Source organism: Enhydra lutris, unplaced genomic scaffold (assembly GCF_002288905.1).
Source record: "Enhydra lutris kenyoni isolate GAN:26980312 unplaced genomic scaffold, ASM228890v2 scaffoldscaffold98, whole genome shotgun sequence".
Taxonomy (NCBI): domain Eukaryota; kingdom Metazoa; phylum Chordata; class Mammalia; order Carnivora; family Mustelidae; genus Enhydra; species Enhydra lutris.
The window spans coordinates 49,333-72,557 of NW_019154182.1; the positions used below are offsets into that span (position 1 = coordinate 49,333).

At 41.8% G+C, this 23,225-nt stretch overlaps 2 protein-coding genes across 2 annotated transcripts; one reads left to right on the forward strand and one right to left on the reverse strand.

The window, feature by feature from the left end:
- Positions 1-1,453: 1,453 nt before the first annotated feature.
- On the reverse strand, positions 1,454-3,987 carry LOC111139300 (coiled-coil domain containing 121). Its single transcript, XM_022491542.1, has 2 exons — positions 3,644-3,987; positions 1,454-3,171 (listed from the first exon to the last, which is right to left on the reverse strand). Exons 1-2 carry the CDS (start codon positions 3,985-3,987, stop codon positions 2,253-2,255), a joined length of 1,263 nt encoding a protein of 420 aa, XP_022347250.1. The 3' UTR covers positions 1,454-2,252.
- Positions 3,988-4,229: 242 nt separating this feature from the next.
- Positions 4,230-22,294, forward strand: LOC111139303 (GPN-loop GTPase 1). The gene is made up of 14 exons (XM_022491550.1): positions 4,230-4,371; positions 5,038-5,131; positions 6,274-6,313; positions 7,330-7,396; positions 8,107-8,144; positions 9,769-9,847; positions 10,059-10,153; positions 11,179-11,224; positions 11,859-12,005; positions 13,123-13,205; positions 14,881-14,920; positions 15,755-15,845; positions 19,833-19,940; positions 21,173-22,294. Exons 1-14 carry the CDS (start codon positions 4,261-4,263, stop codon positions 21,256-21,258), a joined length of 1,125 nt encoding a protein of 374 aa, XP_022347258.1. The 5' UTR covers positions 4,230-4,260; the 3' UTR covers positions 21,259-22,294.
- Positions 22,295-23,225: the final 931 nt, after the last annotated feature.

Genomic DNA, 23,225 nt, shown 5'->3' on the forward strand with positions numbered 1-23,225 from the left:
CTTCTTTTCTCTGACCATTCCCTAACGGCGCTTTAGCCACATTAACCTTTTAGCTCCTGGAACCTACTAAGCCTCATTCCCGTCTTAGGACCTTTACCTTATTGTTCCCATTGCCCAGAGCGGCTTCTTCCCTGATTTTTGCAAGGTGGGCTTTATTGTATCATTTAGATCTTAACCTAAATTTCACCTTGGAGGTCTTTTCCATCTAAATGCACTCTCTGTAACATCACCCTGTTTCATCTTCTTCATAGCTAAGCGGGCTAAAAGTAGGTTGAGTTTAGTTGGCCAACCTACTGCTCCCTTGGCACGGATGGATTTCAAGGTACCCTTATCAGATAATTCACCACCCTCTAAAATCTTCCAAGTGTTGAGACCTAACTCTGAAGGGGACAGACATAAAGCAATACACCACTCATTATTTGGGATGATAGGAATTAAAAATAAATGTATGGGATGGAAGTTATCCCTCCCCAATTAGATATTTGGGACAGCAAAGGCAGGAGGGAAATTAACAGCAGAATAGTACGATTCCAAATCCCTCCTACTTTCAACTTCTTACAGTCTTAGTATCTATTTTCTTATGCTTTTTTGCATTTTTGCATCCACAGAGAATGAGGGGTTCAAATTTGTCTTAGTTACCATGTTTTTCAAGTTCAGTCCTCCTGTATTTTCAGCTCAAGAACTGAAGTATTCAGGTTAAGGTACTCTGCATACTATCTAAAATTCTATTTTCTGTGTTGAAATTGCAGTTTTATTATGTGTACACTAGTAAGAATAAGATACGCAGTAGCAGTAGAAGAGAGAAGAGTGATGAAGTAGAAAATACCCCGGGGGAAAAAAGTCAACAGATACATTATAATCTAAGGTTTTTATTTTTAATAACAAACTATATATTTAACAAAAACATTATTAAAGCTAGAAGTTGAAGGCATTGAGGGAGAAAGAGATTTTACTCCACAATTTTAAAGGAATTCATTTTACATAGGAATAAAACTGAAAATTCAGGAAAATTATTTTGAAGTTTTTCATCACTGACAATTTCTGGAAAACATAAAGTTACCTTTATTTTCCCATAGAGGAGTGATGTTAAAATATGGGATTATTTTATATTCCTGTACCTGGGATTCAGCATGCAAAGAAATAAAAGAGTCCAACCATCAGTATGTCTTTAAGTGCAAAAAATTTTTAAAAACTACCCTAAAAGTCTATACTAATTAAAATTATTCCCAGTTCTCCTAAACAGACATAAATATAAGGCACATATTAATTACTAAAGGCATTTCATGTACTATCAAGTGCACACATAGTAAGAAAATGTAGTCAGTGACCTAAAACTGAAGTACTTATTACATCTAACGTTAACTAATCTTACTTGTCTTAGAATTTAGACTGTTGTTAGGGAAATAGATGGCACAAGACCCTTTAAAGTCCCAATATGTTAAAAACTTCTTTTCATATATTTTCCTGAACTTAACAGTGACCTCATTAATGCTAGAGGTATTTCTTCACAGACAAGATTTTCAAAAGTAAGAGCTGACCTAATAGACATACCCTTTATCTGCTGTTCCCTTCTCAGTTTACTCAAAGCTAACACTGTAGGGGCTGAGCATCAGACAAAAGATCATTCTGTGCAGTGCTCCGGCCCCCTCCTCCAGCTTCGCTGTTAATGAACGTGCTGTTTAGATTACTTTTCCACTCTTGACAAAACCATAGAAGGAGCCGCCTGGCCTCTGGTGCAGACTTGCAAGAGAGCTCTTTTAAAAGCACTTGGCCTTCTTTGTGTGCAGCTGGCCAAGAGGCATAAGGATAACTGGTGGTTTACAGAGCAGGGGCACTATACAAAGCCAGTCTGAAATGCTATTCTTAGAAATCTAACTTACTTAGATGAAATAAATCACACAACTGTTTTCCTTTCACTACCTCAAGGTGGTTTTCTTGAGCTAGTTTAAGGTACTCGTGTTTGGGAAATGGTATTATGTTATCTGGAGATTTGAGGAACATCCCATTTATTACAAGATCTAATTAAGGAAAAACCTAATTAAGGGAAGCTGGTGGCACAAATATCTAGCAGTACTGCTGGAAAAACGCACCTAATCTTTCCCACTAAACACATCACGAGGATGTTTACCATAGCATTCTGAGATGCCAAAGCCTTCCTAACCAGGTGTATACAGCACATAAGAATATTCACTCCAGTCCTTATTTAATCTGTTATTTTAGGAACTGTTTTGGATTAATCCTTGGTTTGATACTCAGGGGGCGCTGTGGTCCTTGGGAGCATCCTGTCTTGGGCACCAGTTATGCCTCCTTTGCAATCGTTGCCTCCCCCGGATCAAGCACTGCACATACCACTGTTCCTGCTGCAGCTGCTGCTTCTGATTTTTTAACTGGCTTTTAATAGCCTGCAAGTCCTGGCACTGCTGAGTTTGCTGCAGTAATTTCTTCTGTAACTCCCAGTTCTCTCTCCTGATGCTGCGGTAGAACTCCAAAGTATACTGCTTTGCTTCCAGCTCCAAGGTCTGGGCCTTCCTGTCCAGCGCCTTTCTTTTTCTGTTTCCCAGCTGCCTCATGTCTGGCTCACTGAGTTGTTTCTCCAGGAATGCTTTTTCCTGGAGTAACTGGACCTGGAGTTCCTGTTTCTTTGCCTCTGTCTCAGCTTGGGTTTTCTTTTTCTCCTCCTGTAACATTTGCATTTCTCTCTCCTGTTTCTCTTTTAAGAGTGAAATATTCCTCAGTGCCTGCAACTGCTGCTTTAAATTGAACTGGAGCTTTTCCTTCTGCAAGAGCTCCCTTTTAAACGCTGAAGTTTGTTTCGCATACGCGGAGACTGATTCTTGCCTCCTTTGTTCAATCTCCTCACTGTTTTGTAAATAGTTGTTCCACAGCTTTTCAGGCTGCCTTCTATACTCCTCAGTTTTGTTGGTTAGGTATTCCAGAAAGAATTTGTTTTCACTCTGGACGAGGAACTTTTCAGCGTAGAGCTGCCTGGTCTCCTCCATTAGTAATTCTTGCTGGGTTTGAGCTTGTTTTATTTGGTTGTCCAGCCTCACTATTTCCACCACTGCCTTTTCTTTAAACCTCATCTCTGAGTTTCTTGGCTTCCCTGGCTTGAAAAAATTATTAATTAAACTAAGATACGGTGGAGGGGAACTCCTAGAATCCTTAGCAAACCTGAAGGAAGAACAAGTGAGACATTACCCCATCAATTCTTAATGAACATTTAGTAAATACAAAATGCACAATTATACTTTAATTCATACGAGGAAATATCTTTGAGTACCTATTATGGTTCTGCCGCTATGCAAGTCACCAAGGAATACAGCTAGGGATAAAGATGAACGAGTGTAGTTCACAATTTACAATGCTAACTCACTACAGTCCTGTGAGGTATTAACTCCAGTTTAAAGAGGAGAAAACAGGTTCGGAGAATTTAAATGACTTGGCCACGATTTATGCCGTCAGCAAGTGGCAGAGTGTGGGTGTGAAATCCAGATTTTAGGATTTACTCAACACTACAGTAGCTACCGAGGACCACAGGAACAGCCGGGATGGTCCAGAATAGCCATAAATTTCACGGCTTTTCCACCACCCTTCCGGTATCCGAGGACACTTCCGTGGAGAGAAGCGTCCCTTCAGTACCTACTTGCTCCAGGAATCCAAGCGTTCACCTCCAAGTTCACGGCCTGATTCACTGAAGGAGACTGCTAAGGAGGGAGCGCTGGTGTCAGGGGCTCGCGACACTTGGAAATGGCGTCCCCTTGCGGGGAGTTTTCGCAACTTCTCCGTACCGTACGCCATGGGTCTCCACGCTGCCCGGCAACCCGCCGGGTCGCACTCCGCCCCAGTCCCGGCCGGTCCATCCCTGAGCTGCTGAACCTCGTCGGCTGCCGAATAAGCCCCAGCAGCCGGTTGTCCCGTTCCTTGGGGGCCGAAAGAGAAACGCACTCTCTTTTTCGACCCGTGGGTGCCCTCCCTTAGGGACCCCATCTCGTCTCGCCCTTCTGGGGATCAGAGTTTTGCCCCTCCCAGAACACCCCTACGATGGTGAGTGCCCCTTTTCCTGGCCCTCTCCAGGCCTCTAACTCCTGGCCACTGTCGCTAGTTGGCCGGGGGGCTAGGATGCTCCGGCGCCGGTCCCGCCCCTTCGCCTTCGCTTTTAGCGCTAGTCGGGTTCTAGCCTCCCTCGCTGCCCCGAGCGTCACCGCAGCCTCTCTAGGCACGCAGCGTCTCTACGGCAGAGTGGGCGGAGCCAGGAGGAAAATGGCGGCGCCCGTGGAGACAGCTGACTCGCAGGCTTCGGGGGTTCCTCGGCCCCCAGTTTGTCTGTTGGTGTTGGGAATGGCAGGATCTGGGAAAACCACCTTTGTCCAGGTGACGTACACGGCGCGGGCGTAGTCGGTGCGCGCGCGAGGTTGTCAGTGGTGGGCGGAAGGCCGGGGAGAAGGAGAGGGAGGTCTCTCAGAGTTGGAGTGGACCCGCGTGTGGCTTTCAGGAGCTTGCCAGCATCTCCGGTTCCTTCCTAGGCTGGCCTTTTCGGATTCTAGCCTGGTTTAATTAAGGCTCTCTTCTTCGCACCCTTAGGTCATATTTGGTACAATTTACCACGTTGTTCTGGAATTGTCTTACAATTGCCGACTCCTCGAAGGCAATTAATACAGGGTTAGCACACAGGCTTTTGGTGTAGATTACTAAATAATTATTTCTTACGCAGCTCTTATGTTTCAAGCCCTGGAGATAACAGCGATTGAATTTGACGGGGTTCCCGCTTTTTGAAGCTAATATTTTAATGGGAGTGATAGGAAAAAACCTCACAAAAATCAAGTAAATAAGTGATCAAGAGTAAGGGAGACTGTTAGATGGGTGATAAAGAAAAATATAGCATTTATGAGAGTTGAATGTTGGAGGTGGATACTGGGGACGAATATTTCATGTAGAGGGAAATGTAAGTGCAGAAGTCTTCAGGTATGATGGATAAAGGAATCTTGGCCCCTTATTCCCTCTTTGTCTCACTCCATCCCTCTTCTTATATCTCTACAGAGGCTTACTGGACATCTGCATAGCCAAGGCTCTCCACCTTATGTGATTAATCTGGACCCAGCTGTACATGAAGTACCCTTTCCTGCCAATATTGGTGAGTAAAATATAACAGAACTGTGTGAAGTCCCTCAGAATATGGAAAGCCCCCAGCCCACCAGTCCTTAATGTTTTCATTTTCATTTTTTAGATTTTATTTATTTATTTAAGAGAGAGAGAGAGAAAGTGCCAGGGGGAGGGACAGAGAGAGGGAGAAGCAGACTCCTGGGGCACGTGGGTAGCTTAGTTGGTTAAGCATCCAACTCTTGGTCTCAGCTCAGGTCATGATCTCAGGGTCATGAGATCAATCCCCGAACTGGGCTCCAGCTCAGTGGGGAGTCTGCTTGAGATTCTTTCCTTTTCCTTCTCCCTCCCTCTCTGCTCCTTCCCCGGCTTGTGCATGGGCTCTCTCTTTCTCTCTCTCTCTCTTTCTCAAGTAAGTTTAAAAAAAAAAAACAAACTCAAAAAAAAGAAAAACAAACAGAAAAACCCCAAATAACCCCAGCCTTGCCACATTACTTAAAAAACAAAAACCAGTAAAATTTCTCATTGTTTGAGCTCATTTCTACCATAACTTCTGAGCTCTTAGCTAACATTTTTCGTGGGTTACTTCCCAGTTATCTTTTTTTTTTAATGTTTATTTTTATTATTTATTTGACAGAGAGAGAGACACAACGAGTGAGGGAACAGAAGCAGAGGGAGTGGGAGAGGGAGAAACAGACTTCCCACTGAGCAGGGAGCCTGATGTGGGGCTCGATCCCAGGATCCTGGGATCATGACCTGAGCCAAAGGCAGACGCTTAACTGACTGAGCCACCCGGGTGTGCCCCCCCACCCCCCTTATCTTTTGTAAAGAAGGAATCCAGGGTGAAGCTGGGGGGATTTAGTAGAAGAGAATGCTGATAAGAGAAGCCTGAAAGCCTGGTTTTAGCTTCTTGCTGGGAGAGAATGTACTTCTACCTTTTTGTTCTCTTCACCATCTGGCTTTTTTCCCCTATCACAGTTCAGTGACCTTAGCTTAAAATTTTGGAAAACAGATTTGAAAAGTAACTGAGATGCCAAGAGAGAAACTTATTTTTTTTCCTCGGAGGAAGCAGAGATGACTTGAGGGGTCCATTGTCTGAGTATATTATAGATAGAGAGTCTCAAACTGTATTGTTTCTATGTGTTAAATTCCAGTGAATTCTTTTTCCCTGAACAGATATTCGTGACACTGTGAAGTATAAAGAAGTCATGAAACAGTATCCTTTTTGGCACCTGCTTCAGTGCTGACTCATCCCTGACTGGTTGCTGTCTGTTTTTTTTGTGGCTTTGAGAGTGTTTTTCCATTTCTCTGTGAAATACACTAGCAAAAGCATTTAATTGCTTTAAGTAACTTTTGAGGATAGAGAGATGAATGTGAGGAGAGATATTTTAGGTGATTAGAAATACTGTTTCAGCTTGTGGTTTCAGTTTTTTTTTTACCATCTTCCTAGACCACAGGCTGTTGTAGTTAGCATGGAAAGTGAGAGGCTAGCTGATGCTGGGCCTGGTTCCAGAGAGCAGTATCGCCTTGGAAGCCACTGCCTCCTCTGACTGGGAGACTCAGAAATGAGCAGGTTCATTTAGTAGGATCAGTTCTTAGTATGTTGCTGTATGAAATGTGTACTTTCCGTGTAGGTAGGTCTAGGTGGATAGACAAATTCTACTCAGCAGTTAGCTTGATCAGTGAGGATCAGAGCAAGGAGTGTGATTTTTTTAAAAAAAATATTTTATTTATTTGACAGAGAGAGATCACAAGTAGGCAGAGAGGCAAGCAGACAGAGAGTGGGGGGAAGCAGGATCCCTGCCAAGCAGAGAGCCCGATTTGGGGCTCGATCCCAGGACCCTGAGATCATGACCTGAGCCGAAGGCAGAGGCTTAACCCACTGAGCCACCCAGGCACCCGGAAGTGTGATGTCTTAATGATATTTTAAGATGATCTTAATGACTAATGCTATTAAGCGGTCACTTCCACATGCATCTCTCTGTTACATTTTGGTCACTTTAACGTCTTCATTTGGCCTCGGCATCCCCAAAATGATAAAGATATGAGGAATATGTTGATAATGAAATTCTTTGTGTGGTTAAGGTTGTATGGTATGTCAAGGATAGGCTGCCAGCATCCATTCATGGAACATTACTGTTACAGTGCTGTTTGTGTGAATGATAGACTTAGTGTGAATTTCAGCATCTAATTTGATCTGTAAGTAGTTTAAATCCTCAACTTAGCGTCCAGGTATGGACTTGGGCCCAATGGTGGTATAGTGACGTCACTCAATCTCTTTGCTACGAGATTTGATCAGGTATGTCTGTCTTTGCTTTTATAGGTATGGCTGTGTAAAAATAAAAATGTTTGACTTTTAAATGCCTTAGCTTGCTCACTTTGAGAAAGAAGAGCAATAAACCTGGACATACATAGAAAATAAATAAGCATTTTGGTAGACAGAGAAGGAGGTTATGAAAGGACGATCATGTTTTGAGACACTTCACATTTAATATTTGTGATGGCCAATAAAACAAAAATCCAGGTTCTTTTTTTTTGTATCTTCGCTTGGAGTATCACCTTGAGGATGGAGTGGACAAATGAGGAGTGGGATGGGCTAGCGGATATGGAATGGAAAGATAATGGGCTTTTTTACGTGTGACAAATAATTGTCACTGTTTAAGTTTTTCTCTATCATCTATTTCCATAAGAGTGTTTTGTAATCGCTCATTTTTTACCCTAATGTCACTCCGTGAGACAGGTTGTTAACATTTTACTGAAGCACCAAGAGATGCGTCCCAACAGTGACGGATCGTCTTTAGCTTCTCAGGGCCTGGCAGTACACTCCAGGGCGTTGCAGGGCTGCTGGTGTGGCTGTGTTTCTTTAGCTCGTGGAGTTTATAAGTTGGTGTCTCAAGATTGAGAACAGAGATTGAATAGTTGATAGTGCCTATAAGTTGGGCCACCCTGGAAAGGGTGATTTTTGTGTTGAGAATGGATCCTGTTGTAATCGGCATCTTTTTCTCTTAGGTGATGAAATTTATCGAGAAGGCCCAGAGCATGTCTAAGTAAGTAATTTCAGTTTAACACCAATTTATTACTCTGTAGTTGACATGTCTCAAGGATTTCAGGATACCATCAGACTCTGAAAGAATGTAGATTGAGATGAAACCATTAGAAGCGAAAGAAAAAAAAGTAGGCCAGAAAAACCCCAAAACCCCACATTAAGGTCATATAGAGTGAAGAGCTAAATTTACTAGTATTTTGCCCTCAATCACTGTCATATATGTCCGTGGCTTCCTAGGAAGTATTTTTGAGACTTTGTCCAAATTCTGTTGTCTACTTGCCTTCTCTTGGGAAAACCACATTTGTGGGTATTAAAATCTCCGAAACATCTTTCTAACCCTTGTTTAAAAATAAATCTTAAAAAGATTTACAACTATGCATAATATTTAAGAGATGAAATTATTTCACCCTGATTCCTAGTAGAATCAACTATCATTATTACTATTATGTTGTGTTCTATTATTTTATAATGTATAACATATAGTATTATTATATAATATTATAGGTATAATTGTCATTACTACTGTCGGCGACTATCATTCCACATGTTTCCATGCATATATACGTAGAAGGATGGATGGATAAGGTGTTTCACAAAAAGACAGTTTTTATAAAAAACTACTAGAGGTAGTTTAAAAAGAAGTAACAGCTTTGTTGAGATATAAATTCACATAACAAAGGCCCATTCCAATTTTTAAGTATACGATATAGTGGTTTTTAGTATATTCATAAAGTCATTTACTGATCACCACTATGTAATTCCAGAACTTTCTCTTCATCCTCAAAAGAAACTCCATACTCATTAGCAGTTCCTGTTATTCTCCCTTCTCGCCCCAGCTCAAGGTGGCTGTACCATTTTACATTTTCACCACCATTGTGTGAGGATTCCTGGTCCACATCCTTGCCAACATTAGTTATTATCCTTGTTTTTGGTTATAGTCATGTCATTGGGTATGAATTGGTGTCTCATTGTGGTATTGGATTTGATTTATATTTCCTCAGTGATTAAAGATGTTAAACATCATTTTATGTACTTTTTGGCCATTGGTATATATTTGGAGAAATGTCCATTCAAAATTTTTTGCTTATTTTTAAAAACAGCTTTATTTAGATGTAATTCATATATCATTTAAAGTGTACAGTCCAGTGGCTTTTAGTATATTCACAGAATTGTAGAACCATAACTACAGTCACTTTTAGAATATTTCCATCACCTCAAGAAGAAACCCTGTATTTAGCTATTACTCCCCTATCTCTGTTTTCCTCCTTCCCCTCCACCTTCCTTCACGCCCACCCCAAGAAACCAGATAGTTTCCCAAGAAATTTGGTTTTGTTTATCTCTCATTTTCAGTACAGTGTGTTTCTGAAACTATCACGGTTTCCTCTGTGATCAATTTGCAGCAGTTTGTGGACTACTGCTCCTGCCTGGTAGCATGAATATTGGACATTGAACAAAGCCTGGGGGAATGTGGTGTACGTTTTAAGGGCAGTGGGAGGAAGTTAGACTTGACAGTGTGACGAGGTTATTCCAGTGCCGAATAACCAGACTCTCAGTGTTTTGTGTGCTGTGCTATCTTTCAGCATTGCACAAGTGTAATACTTCTTTGATGGTCGTTCTTGACACAGATACGTCTTGATTGACACACCTGGACAGATTGAGGTGTTCACGTGGTCAGCTTCTGGGACAATCATCACTGAGGCCCTGGTGAGTATTGTAGGGCTGGTTACTGGGAGTAACTAGAGAGCTAGACTAGTTAAGCATCTTTTTATTGCATGGGACCTTGTATGGGAGGGAGTTGTGGCAGCTCTGTATACCCAGCCTAAGGCGGTTCTCCCTTGCTAAGGAAGGTAGAAAAAGAGTTTGGGAATAGCTCATGAGCCCTTTGACTAAGGCTGTGATTATTTTGTGGCTTTAGGCATCCTCATTTCCAACAGTTGTCATTTATGTAATGGACACATCAAGAAGTACCAACCCAGTGACCTTCATGTCCAATATGCTGTATGCCTGCAGGTAATTGATTGCTGGGAGGCATGCTGTTACATCCAGGGAGGAGGCCTCTTCTTTTCTCTTTTGTATTTGAATCCCGAGTACTTATTAACCTGGAATTGTGCTCATTCATATGTGGCCCTCAGTTTAGTAGTTCTGAGCTGGGGAGAGGTTAGAAGAGAAAAGAGGCATATGTGTTGGCATTCTCTGAGCAGCTTCTCATCTTCCTCCCTTGCTTGTTACAGAAACGGGTGGTGTATGAATATGAACCTTTGGTAGTTGCTCCCAGATGAATGAAACAAATCTAAATAGAACAGAGCCCTCTGGTCTAAATGCTCCTTTTCTTTGTTATGACATGTAGAGTTAAATTACAAGAGATTATGAATAAAGAGATTTACTGTAATTCCACAAAGCACAAGTTTGCCCAACTTGGTGTCATTAGGGACAGGAGGACCATACCTCACTAGAGTATGTGAGTGCAGAAGACATAGGAGCAAGGCAAACTATTATTAAATCTGAGAGAATTCATTGGGGGGAAGGTACACAAAAGCCATTACCAGCATTTGTGCCTTCTAATATGACTAGGGCCATCCCTTGTTAGATGTAAGAAATCCTAGTCCACATAGAAATCTGAGGACTGACGGCATTTTTTGTTTCCATATTTATTGTTTAAAAGACAATTATTTGGTAAAAACAACCCTACCAAAAAAAAAAAAAACAACAACAACCAAAAAAACCATATATACACACACACAAACAAAAAAAACCCAAAACAACAACAACAAAAAAAAACACATACAGAAAACAAGATCAGTATTAAAGCATTATTATTCCAAGAAAAAGCGAGCATGTGTGTGTGTGTGTTGTTTGCTTGATGGTAATGGTGGTTTTTCCTCTTGGGAGAGAAGAATGAAGGCATGTGAGAGTGGATACCTATAAGTAGAGTCTGAACCCATTCCACTTGTCTTTACTCGGTTCCAACAGATTGACACCGGGCTAGCAAGAGCTTAAGTGTTTTTACTAAAAATGTCTTGATGTTTACTTTTCAGCATTTTGTACAAAACCAAGCTGCCTTTCATTGTGGTTATGAATAAAGTAAGTGGATCCTTTCTTTTGTGGTTCAGTATTTCTTTTTCATCAGAACCTTGGGTTACTGGAAGGTTTGGGTAGGTGAGGATTTTCACAAGTCAGAGAACAGATTCAAACTTATCTGAAACAAAGTCATGAGCACTTGTAGGAAAAAGATTCAATCAGATTGAATGAATATTTATCACTGGCTCTCATCAAAGTAATTTTAAACTAGATAGAGTAGCCCCTCAACTGTAGTGTATAGGTTATTCCTCAGAATTGCAACTGTGTATATGGGGGAGGGACTGCTAGTTTATTAGCAGTCTCAGTTAAAACAGAAAACTTCACTGTTGTTGGGTTGACAGCTGGGATTCGAGACATGACTTCAGAGCCTAGAATGTGCTGGCGTCTGCTGTTGCCATGGTCACTTGGCAATGGATAGGGAAGGGTCTGCTTCAACTAAGAGAACACATACCATCGTTTCATTATATACAATAGTCTTGGCCCTTTATGGTTTGTTGTAGTGGAGGAGGGAAGGGGGGAAGTGGAGGCAAAAATATATGAATAATTGCTTTGTTGTTGCTGCTTGATTAAAATTTTTTCAATGTTTGTTACCTAAGCACATCTCTGGGTGCTGATAGTTGACTTCTCTCTGGTACAGACTGACATCATTGACCACAGCTTTGCAGTGGAATGGATGCAAGATTTTGAGGCTTTCCAAGATGCCTTGAATCAAGAGACTACATACGTCAGTAACCTGACTCGTTCAATGAGCCTGGTGTTAGATGAGTTTTACAGCTCACTTAGGGTAAACTTTCTCCTCTGCTTATACTGACAGTCCCTTCAGACGACCTCTTAACCCATAGGGCCGGCTTTGCACCTGTGTTAGAAAAGAAGTTCATTACCTTATTAAAAAAAAGCATTTAAGCATTTAAGCATTTAGTTATTAAAAATTGGAGTTTTGTGGGGTTTTTTTTCATTCTTTTGCATGTTGCTGGCCAGTTTTAAAACTGGAGGTTTAAGAGATAAATAGAGGTGCCTGGCTGGCTCAGTCAGTAGAGCATATGGCTGGCTCTTAATCTTGGGGTTGTGAGTTTGAGCCCCACGTTAGGCACTGAGATTACTTTAAAAAAAAAAATAAGGTAAAAACCCTACCTTCAGAATTTATGGTTTAGTTTGAAGAGAGGGCTACATACAGAATTGAAACATGATGTATTGGGATAAGGACCTTAGGAAGATTGGTGGTTGGGCCTGATGCTGGTAAGGGCAGATCACTCTTGAAATGAGGGGTTTTGGAGGATATAGCATTAGAGGTATGCTTTGTAGGAAGGCTACGATTTGTTTTTTTATTATTCTTTTAAAGATTTTATTTATTTTTGTGTATGTGTGTGCGCGTGGAGGAGAGAGAGAGTGTGCGCATGAGTCAGGGAGAGAGGTAGAGGGAGAAGCAGATTCCCCGCTGTGCAGGGAGCCCAATGCAGGACCCTACCCCAGGACCTTGGGATCACAACCTGAGCTGAAGGCAGATGTTTAACTGACTGAGCCACCCAGGCTCCCAGGAAGGGTACGATTTATATAAGTAAAAGTACATTGGGGTGTCAGGGAGGATGGTAACTGGCCAAGCAAAGGCATTGCAATACTGATTTTTGTAGAGAACAGACAGTGGTTGTATTGGCAGTAAATAGATAGGAAGTCTTGCTATGTGTTTCTCCTCCTTCTGTTTTTTCTAGTCCTTTCTTTTCCATACATGTCTTTCCATGGCTCTTGAGTATATGTGCTATTTTGTTTTGTTTTAGCTTCACTCTTTTCCAGAGACTTCTTGAAGTATCTAAACAGCTTTTAGGAAGAGTTTATGATTATTTGAACAAAGTAACATACACTATGTGAAAATATAGTTTCCTCAGTGGCATTGATGCTTTTGACAGGTGGTGGGTGTGTCTGCTGTTCTGGGTACAGGCTTAGATGAACTCTTCGAGCAAGTCACCAGTGCTGCAGAAGAATATGAAAGGTGAGGATAAAGGAAAATCCTGATGATGACATTTTTAGTAAGCTGTAATCTGATATGATAGCAGTTTTGCCAGCAAAGCGTTTTGGTTCTCATAGTCTAGGTATTATTTTTGCCATATGTATGTGTGCTGGATCTGTACGTGTACACTTAGGGATAACAAGTCCCCATTAACTATTTTTTAAAAATAGGAGTATAAAACCTTCTCCCTATTGAATGATTTTTAATTTTTTTTTTTTTGAAGATCTTATTTATTTGACAGAGATCACAAGCAGAGAGGCAGGCAGAGAGAGAGGGGGAGGCAGGCTCCCCACTGAGCAGAGAGCCCGATGTGGGGCCCGATCCCAGGACCCTGGGACCGTGACCTGAGCCAAAGGCAGAGGCTCAACCCACTAAGCCACCCAGGCGCCCCTGTATTGAATGATTAAGAGCAGGAGTCTTCAGACTTTCTTTTGGTAAAAAGCCAGATAGTAAATATTTTAGGCTTTTGTGGGCCATATGATCTTTGTTGCCACTGCTCACCTGTCATTGTGGGGTAAAGCATCCATAAACAATTTGCAAACGAAAGGGCATGACTGTTCCAGTAAAACTTTATTTACAAAAATAGGCATGATTTGGCCACTTCGCCACATTGGCTGACCTTGGATTAAGAACATAGACTTTGGAGTCAGACAGCTGTGGGTTGGATTTCTGTGTTCTCCACTGAGTAAATGAGTGGTCTTAGCAAGTTTTTGTCATTTGTAGATCAGGGATAATAGCATTTATTGTTAAGGTTGTTGGGAGCATTATTTGAGAAAATATATCCAAGCATCTAGCACAGTTGCTGACACCAAGCAAGCACACTTAATGATAAATGGTTGTTACTACTCTTATCATGGTTAATACTAGAATTCTGTTTACTTACATGGAAGTGTAATCAGAGCACTTTCCTTGGGCTGATGCCATGATAATTGGCTGCTTACTGGCATGTTTCTTTGGCTTCATACTTAGCAAGATTCTAACACCACATGGTCATTTTTAGACACATTATTTTGATTTTGATTCATCAGATAAGGGGTCTTTCTGTGTGTGACCAAAATCTCAGGATAGACCCTTCTGTATCCTTTTGTTACTGCCCAGATAAACCACATAATTCCATATTGGGCTTCCTGAGCCCACCAGTCCTCCATTTTTTAATTTTTTTTTTCTAATTTATTTGACAGAGAGGGAGAGCTAGTGTGCCTGTGCACAAGCAGGGGGAGGGGCAGAGGGAGAGGGAAAAGCAGGCTCCCCACTGAGCAGGGAGCCTGACATGGGGCTTAATCCCAGGACCCTGGGATCATGACCTGGGCCAAAGGCAGATGCTTAACAACTGAGCCACGCAGGCGCCCCAGGCCTCACTTTTTTTATGCATCTCAGTTTTATCCAAACAAATGCTGAGCTCATGAGTTATGGACTCCACAAAGTTAATCTTTCCAGGCCAGCAGTCTTTTGTCTCTGCTGGTTTCAGGTTGGGGCAAGCACCTTGACTTCTAATTGCATAGGGATAGAATCTCACTGATTAAGCCCTGTTACATACAATGTTCAGTGAAGTAAGGTCTTCTGTTATTGTCAGGGAACTAGGAAAATAGAAGTGGTATGGGGGCGGGCAGGACAGATTATTTAACAAAGGAATTTAGAAAGTGTTTTCTCTTTCCAGGGAGTATCGTCCTGAATATGAACGTCTGAAGAAGTCACTGGTAAGATAGGCTATTTGTGTATTTGGGGCCACTGAAAGACAACTTCAAACCATGCACTAATCCTCCTGCCGTAAATGCTTTTGTTTTGGCTATCAGTGTATGTTGTAGATGTTTGTTACTTAAGTTAGTAAATCTGTGTGTTTGCTGTCTAGATGCAGCAGGGCCCCTTAATTATTTTTCTTCTCTTTATTTGAATCTTTTAAAGTCTGATTTTTCTTGTTACATTTGCTAAGCACGTCTTGGGCCCCACCCCACCCCTACTCCCAAGGCTCATTTAAGGACTGGTTATAGAATTTCAAGAAAAAAGAGGTGGTTCACAGTGCTTATTCTAAATAATCCCTTGGCCTGCCCTCATCAGCTGCATTGGGCCCCTTACCACTGCTCTGTCTGCTTGAGGGTTCTTTTGATGTGTTCTCATGTCCAGTTTCTGAAACCTCTCATTCTGTCTCCAGAGCCCTCTGGTCTGAACTTGTGCTCCTCTGGGCCCACACCGCTTGGCGTTTCTGTATCCGTCATCTCTTACCTGCCCCAGTGTCCAAATAGTCCCTAGTATTTGTTTACTTAGTTATCTCTGTTAGAAGTCTGGCATCTAACTTGGGGCTCCTTTTTTTTTTCAGATTTTATTTTATTTATTTTGAAGAGAGAGTGAGTTATTTGGAGAGAGAGAGAGAGAGGATGGAGGGAGAGAGAGAATCTTAGGCAGGCTCCACACTCAGCAACCCTGAGATCATGATCTGAACCAAAATCAAGAGTTGGACGCTTAGCTGACTGAGCCACCCAGGTGCCCCTAGGACTCCTTCTTTAACATGGAGATATTTTTCTCTGTATGTACAGGCCAGTGCACAGAGCCAGCAGCAGAAGGAACAGCTGGAGCGCCTTCGGAAAGATATGGGCTCTGTAGCCTTGGACACAGGGACTGCCACAGGTATTGGAGGGTCTCTTGGTGTTAGGAACTAAAAGGAGGATATGCTCACTTCCACTGAGCAGGAAGATGCTTAACTTTAAGAGAGAGAGAAGGATAAAGATAATGTGTTTTGAGATGGATCGATACACTTTGTGACTTGGAAAGGTAAACTTGTGAAAGTTGTATATAACTACCACTCTGAGTTCTTCCTCTTCAGGTAGTTTTTGCTTTACTTCGGCAAGACACTTAATATTCTCTCTTTTCTTAAATACTTCAAAAAATTTTAAATTAAAGCTAGTTAACATACAGCATATTGTTAGGTTCAGGGTACAGTTTAGTGATTCATCAGTTGCGTATAATACCCAGCACTCATTACATCACATTCCCTCCTTAACACCCATCACCCAATTACCCCATCCTCCCATCTACAGTTTTCTTCAATACTTTTTACCCTCTACCCCCTGCCCTTTTTTTTCCCTGTTTATTTTGACCTATTTTCCGATTAACAGAAAAATGGTTTGGCTAGTTTAAGAATTACTATATACCATTCAACCAGATTCGCAAAATGTTAACATTCTACCACATTTACTTCATTCTTTCTCTTCTTCTCATTATGTATGACTTTATGTATAAGCCTATAAATGTATTTATAAACAAAATGTATATTATATATATATATATTCCTGTTTTCAATATCATTTAAGAGTAAGTTATAAGACTTTATTCTCTTTGAATACTTGAGTGTGTATTTCCTAAAAACAAGGATATTTTATATAAGCTCATTACTAAACAGTTACGAAATTAACTCTGATCCTGTTGTCTGATGTGTTCCTTATTTAGATCTAGCTATTTGCCCTGTGTAGTGGGAGAAAATCCTGGATCTGCATTGCATTTAGTTGTCTCAGCTCCTTTAATCTGGAATGGTTCCTTCATTTTTCTTTGTATTCATGGCAGTGACAATTTTGAAGTGTAGGCGACAGATATTTTATAGGATGTTCCTCAGTTTGGGTCTGTCTGGTATTTCCTCGGGACACCGTTCAGGTGGCTCCTTGTTGGCAGGACTTCACAGAAGTGAAGCTGTGATTTTTCCATGCATGACATCCAGAGGCCCACCATGTAGATTTGTCCTGTCATTGGAGATGTTACTTTTGATCACTTGCTTAAAGTGGTATCTGCCAGGTTTTCATTGTAAAGTTATTTTTCCTCTTATAATAAGTATTTTGTTGGATGATTCTTTGAGACCATATGAATATCCTTTTAATTTTCACATTTACCCACTAGTTTTAGTATCCATTAATATAATAGGGGTAGTATCCATTTTTCTATGATGCCTGTTAGAAATATTTTCTCTCTGTCACTTGTTTTTTGACTTTGTCCAGGGTGTTATTTTGCCAGGTGTAAGTTTTTCTTTTGTTTTGATCTAGGCAAATTTACTTCCCATTTTTACTGCCTCTGGATTTTGAGTCATAATTGGGAATCCCTTACCTATACTATGTTAAAGAGGAATTCACTCATGTTTTCTTGTAGTGCTTGTATGGTTTCATTGTATTTATTTATTTATTTATTTATTTTAAAAGATTTTATTTATTTATTTGACAGAGATCACAAGTAGGCAGAGAGGCAGACAGAGAGAGGAAGGGAAGCAGGCTCCCTGCTGAGCAGAGAGCCCGATGTGGGGCTCGATCCCAGGACCCTGGGATCATGACCTGAGCCGAAGGCAGAGACTTTAACCCACTGAGCCACCCAGGCGCCCCTATTTATTTATTTTTAAAAAGATAATTTGAGAGCGTGCGAGGAGCGAGAGAACACGAGTGGGGGAAGGGGCAAAGGGAGAAGCAGACTTACCGAGCAGGGAGCCTGATGTGAGACTTGATCCCAGGACCATGGGATCCTGACCTGAGCTGAATGTAGACACTTAACACACTGAGCCACCCAGGTGCCCCACTGTCTACATATAAAGATTTTTATTTATATATTTGAGAGAGAGAGAGAGAATGTACCAGTGTGACCAGGGTGGGTGAGCAGAGGGGGAAGGAGAGGGAGGGGAAAGAATCTCCAGCAGGCTCTGCACTGAGTATGGAGCCTGAAGCGAGGAGACTGAAGCGGGCCTTGATCTCATGACTCTGAGATCATGACCTGAGCCGAAACCCAGAGTCAGAGGCTTAACTGACTGAGCCATCAGGTAACCCTCATTTTCTGCATTTAGATCCCTGATACATTTAGAGTTTATACCTGGGTATGACGTAAAGTATAGGTCTGTATTACCTTTTTCATTAACAGTTGTACTTGCACTGTTTCTCAGAAAGTCTACCTTGGGGCTCCTGGGTGGTTCAGTTGTTAAGCATCTGCCTTTGGCTCATGATCCCAGGGTCTTGGGTTCAAGCCCCACATCCGGCTCCCTGCTCAGCGGGGGGCCTGCTTCTCCCTCTCACACTCCCCCTGCTTGTGTTCCCTCTCTCACTGTCTCTCTAATAAATGAGTAAAATCTTTAAAAAAAAAAAAAAAAAAAAGGTCTGCCTAACCACTGAGCCACTAGTTTTTTAACCACAGGCGCCCCACTTTTTAAATATTTTTTGAAGATTTAATTATTTGAAAAAGAGAGTACACCCCTGGGGTGGAAGTGGCAGAGGAGGAGGGGAGGACAAGAGAAAGAATTGGAAGCAGATTCTGCTGAGCGAGGAGTCCAGTGTGGGGCTCGATCCCATGACCCATGAGATCATGACCTGAGCCAAAACCAAGAATTAGTCCCTCAACCAACTGAGCCACCTAGGTGCCCCTGAATTTTCTTATTGTTTGGATTAGTTTTGTCATTGATTCTTAGGGGTTCTAGGTCGGCGTTCATATTTAGTATGGGTACACCCCCTCCCGCCCACACTTATGGATGGACTGGTCTTTTGAAGGAATGAAGTTCTGTTCATGAAAGCTATTGCTGTATCTGCACTAGACAACAACAGCAAAGCCGCTTGGACGGGGAGATGCTAGAAACTGGCTGGATTCACCGGTTGCGTGAATTTGCCTGGCCATCCTTGTTGTGCACCTCGGTGACATAAATTTCTGTGCGCATCATTCAGGAATATGTGAAGCAGCAGATGTTAAATCTGCTGCAAAAGGTCTTCCATACTCAGATAACCTGTTGAAGGTTGAGAGCTTGCAGTAAATAATTTGGGGGCAGTCACAGGTATAGGGGGCCCAGACTGAAGCACTGATTGTTAGCACGCCATGTCACCATCCCTCTTCAGGGCCATGGGCCCCTTGAGATTTGTGCCCCTTGATGTTGCTGCTGTTGGCCTCCTTCATCCCCTGCTGACTTCTCTCCAGCTAGGCTCCTGAGGAGAGTGGTTGTGTGCTCCGGTAGCTCTAGGATACTGGGCATCATTTTAGGTTCTCAGAGCCCAACCCTTGCAGGCCGAATCCCCTGCATAGGAATGAAGTGATTTGACTTTGATTGGCACTCGGCCCTTGTTCAGTTGCCCAGAGTAGGGAATTTGCCTCTATTAGTATATTCAATTTCCCATTTCCTCCCTCCCTCTTTTGAATAATATCCTCACTCCTTTACTGTCATTCCACCCTCTATTTTCTTCAGACCCTCAGAACACATTTCCCCCAGGAATCTTCCTTAGTGCTCTGTACTTTCGCGTTGACTCCCCAGCCCGCTGCATCTACTCCGATGCCTTTAGTCTTCAGAGGGAAAACTACAGCCTCTTCTAAGCTGTGAGGCAATAAGAACGAACGATGTTACTACCAGGACAAGCTCCTTGAGAATTATTTTCCTCAATTTAAAAATAGCACCTCTTGGGTTACTGGGATCCCGAGAGCATTTTACGGACTACACTACTCTAAAAACATTAAGTGGTATTAACAATAGTACATTTAGAACAGGTAAGATTGTGCATTTATGTTTATGACCACCTTCATCCTGCCAATTTATAATCATAGTTACTGAATCAGAACACCTGTTTGAGGAGGCCGAGGTTCATGATGTGCTCCTGACAGGGGTTTTCTCTGTAGACAGCTTGTCTCCTGCGCTGGACGCTTCTGACCTGATCCTGACTCGGGGAACACTGGATGAAGAGGATGAGGAAGCGGACAGCGATACTGATGACATTGACCACAGAGGTGAGAGGTGGCTGAGGTGCTCGTGAAAAGAGAGTAGCTGCTTCCTCCCACATTGTTTGCTCAGGAGCTTCTTGCTGAGAGAAGCCTTACCCGTGCAGCCAGTGATCGGGAGAGAAGACGTGGCCCCGGAATCAGCCGCAGGAAAGAGTTCCTGGCCCGTCTACTGAATGGTTAATACTGAGCGCATCACAGGCTTTTAATTAGTCTCTTGTCTTCTCATCATTAGGGCCTAACTCAGTTTGAGAAATCCAGGATGTTTGTTTGGTTTAATAACGGTTTTAAGAATACATGAGGTACGGAAAAAGAATGCATAAGGAGGCCTCGGCAGACCGAAGCCAGTTAAAAGGGACTGTACCACTGAGGATAGAATGGTTCTGGAAACCCAAAAGCGTTCCACCTGGCATAGTTTTATGGGCTGTGAACAGAATCTGTTTCTTGAAACAACCTTTATGGTTCTAGCTACGGCCAAGAGCAAACCTCTCTTTACCATCCAGTGTGCTGGATGCTAACATCTAAATTACCTCATTAACTCAGATGTATTGAGGTCTAATTTACTAGCAATAAATCCCACCCTTTTTAAGTGTATAGTTTGATGAGATTTAACTAATATATGGGCCCTGGAAACAGCCATCATAGTCAAGATACAGAATACTTCCACCACCGCCAGAAGTTCCTCATGCTTGTTTTCATTCAGTCCCGTTCTCTCACACTTAGTTTTTGGCAATCACTAATCTGATTTCTTTTCCTATAATTTTGCCTTTTCTGGAATGTTGTCTAATTGGAATCACAGTATTTAGCTTTTTGGATTTGACTTTTTTCAGTGTAATGCTTTTGCAATCCATCCATGTATCCGAAGTGTGCTCTTTTTATTGATGAATAATATTCCAAGGTATGGCTTTTACCACAAGTTGTTTATTCATTCATCAGCTGATTGCCATTAGGGTTGTTTCCAGATTTTAGCTATTATGAATAAAGTTGCTGGATATATTTCTCTTGGTTAAAAATACGTAGGAGTGGGACCTCGTTTTAGTTACTTTATGAGGGGGCGGTTTTCTCCCCACTTAGAGATGAAAGGAATTCGACATTTTGGGCACCATGATAGAGCATGCTTCTGGGAGAAATGAACACTTAGTTTATTAGAAGCTGAGTACTGTTTGTGATGGATTGGCGACAGAACTCTTTTCTACCTGTCTAATGGGAAAGTTAAAAGAATTGACCTTTTTTCCTTGTAGTTACGGAAGAAAGCCATGAAGAGCCAGCATTCCAGAATTTTATGCAAGAATCAATGGCACAGTATTGGAAGAGAAACAACAAGTAGTTTCTAGAAGTCCAGAATTTTGGAACTCTGTGAAGGAATTATCCTAACCTCTGATGGGGACTACTTATAAAGGACAATTTTGTTCAGAGTAGCAGAGTTTCTCTTACAGGGAAATTTGACTCAGATGCAGCCAGGGATAGAAAACCATTGGACCTGGCAGGTAGATGCCAATTCCCTTGGCCTTTCCCTTGGATTTATGCAATCAAGGATATTCTCACTATTCTTGGATGCTGATAGCCCTTCAAGCCTGAAGCTTCAAGTTTTATCATTTGAATTCAAGTACTTTTGCTGCTGGTGGATGGAACAGCGAGAAATCACGATTCACTTCAAACTTCTATCAGGCTGGATCTGTACTCTACTTTCCCAGCATCTTGCCCTTGATTATACCATGAGTTTCCTTTCTTTTAGCAGAAAGGGAGAGGAAACATGAGCTTACCCAGGGTGGCAGTGGAGTCTCCTTGGCAACCAATCAATGTTGTGTACAAAACATGCCTCAGATGGGGTAGCTCATTGTAGGACAACACGTTCATTGAAAAAAGTGAGCAAAACGTGATTAATGAATAAGATCCTGTTTTGGATGATAACTTGGATAAAGTGTTTTTAACTTTATTGTAAGCCTGCCTGTCATAATTTCAGTAAGAAAATTATGTAACTGCAAATAGGTTCACTTCTATTCAACACAGAGGTTTAAAGCCACATGTCCAAACCTGTCTCAGTAAAGAGGGGATGTTTACTAAAGTCTCCACGTATACATACCAAGTAACCAGGTACAGAGCTAGGCATTGTTTGTGTTATACTTTAAGGCAAAGTATCCTTTGTGATTTACTCAAAGACCATGGATTTGGGTCAGGTGCACATTCCATATATAATAGCCTTAGTAAGGTTTGCCCTGCCTCCACATTCTTCATAGTATCTTAGAACATAGTGCATTTCTCTTAAGGAATTTTATCCCTGCCTAATCTGTACCCCAATTCAGTGGTTCTCAAATGTGGTCACTGGACGAGAAGCATCAACATGACCTGGAAAATTATTAGAAATTAGAAAGAAATGGGTGCCTGGGTGGCTCAGTTGGTTGAGTGACTGCCTTCGGCTCAGGTCATGATCCTGGACTTCCAGGATCGAGTCCCGCATCGGGCTCCCAGCTCTTTGGGGAATCTGCTTCTCCCTCTGATCTTCTCCTCTCTCATGCTCTCTCCCACTCATTCTCAAATAAATAAATTAAAAAAAAAAAAAAGAAATTAGAAAGAAGTAGAAGCAGATTCTGCTGAGCGAGGAGCCCAGTGTGGGGCTCGATCCCATGACCCATGAGATCATGACCTGAGCTGAAACCAAGAATTAGTCCCTCAACCAACTGAGCCACCTAGGTGCCCCTGAATTTTCTTTTTTTAGTTTTGTCATTGAATTAATTAGACCTGAATCAGAAACTGGGGATGGTACCTAGACATCTCTTTTAATAAATCCTTTGGGTGGGGAGGCGCCTGGGTGGCTCAGTGGGTTAAAGCCTCTGCCTTCTGCTCAGGTCATGATCCCAGGGTGCTGGGATCGAGCCCCGCATTGGGCTCTCTGCTTGGCAGGGAGCCTGTTTCCTCCTCTCTCTCTGCCTTCTTGTGATCTCTGCCTGTCAAATAAAATCTTAAAAAAAAAAACCAAAACCCTACAGGGAATTCCCATGTACGTTAAGTTTGAGAACTGCTCTAGCTAAAATAGCCTGTGACAGTTCTAGGCCAGGAGAATCTCAGGTATCTTAAAATGACCTGCTTTATCAGAGTACCTAACCTTGACCATCTGGTACCTATACTCCAATGTAAATAGTCTAAAAAGTATTTAATTTTGCCATTAAGTATTAATTTCAGTGTTCTGTACCTATAGATTATATACCTATAGATACTATACCTATAGATACTAATTTCAATATTTTTTTAAAGATTTTATTTATTTATTTGATAGAAAGCACAAGTAGGCAGAGT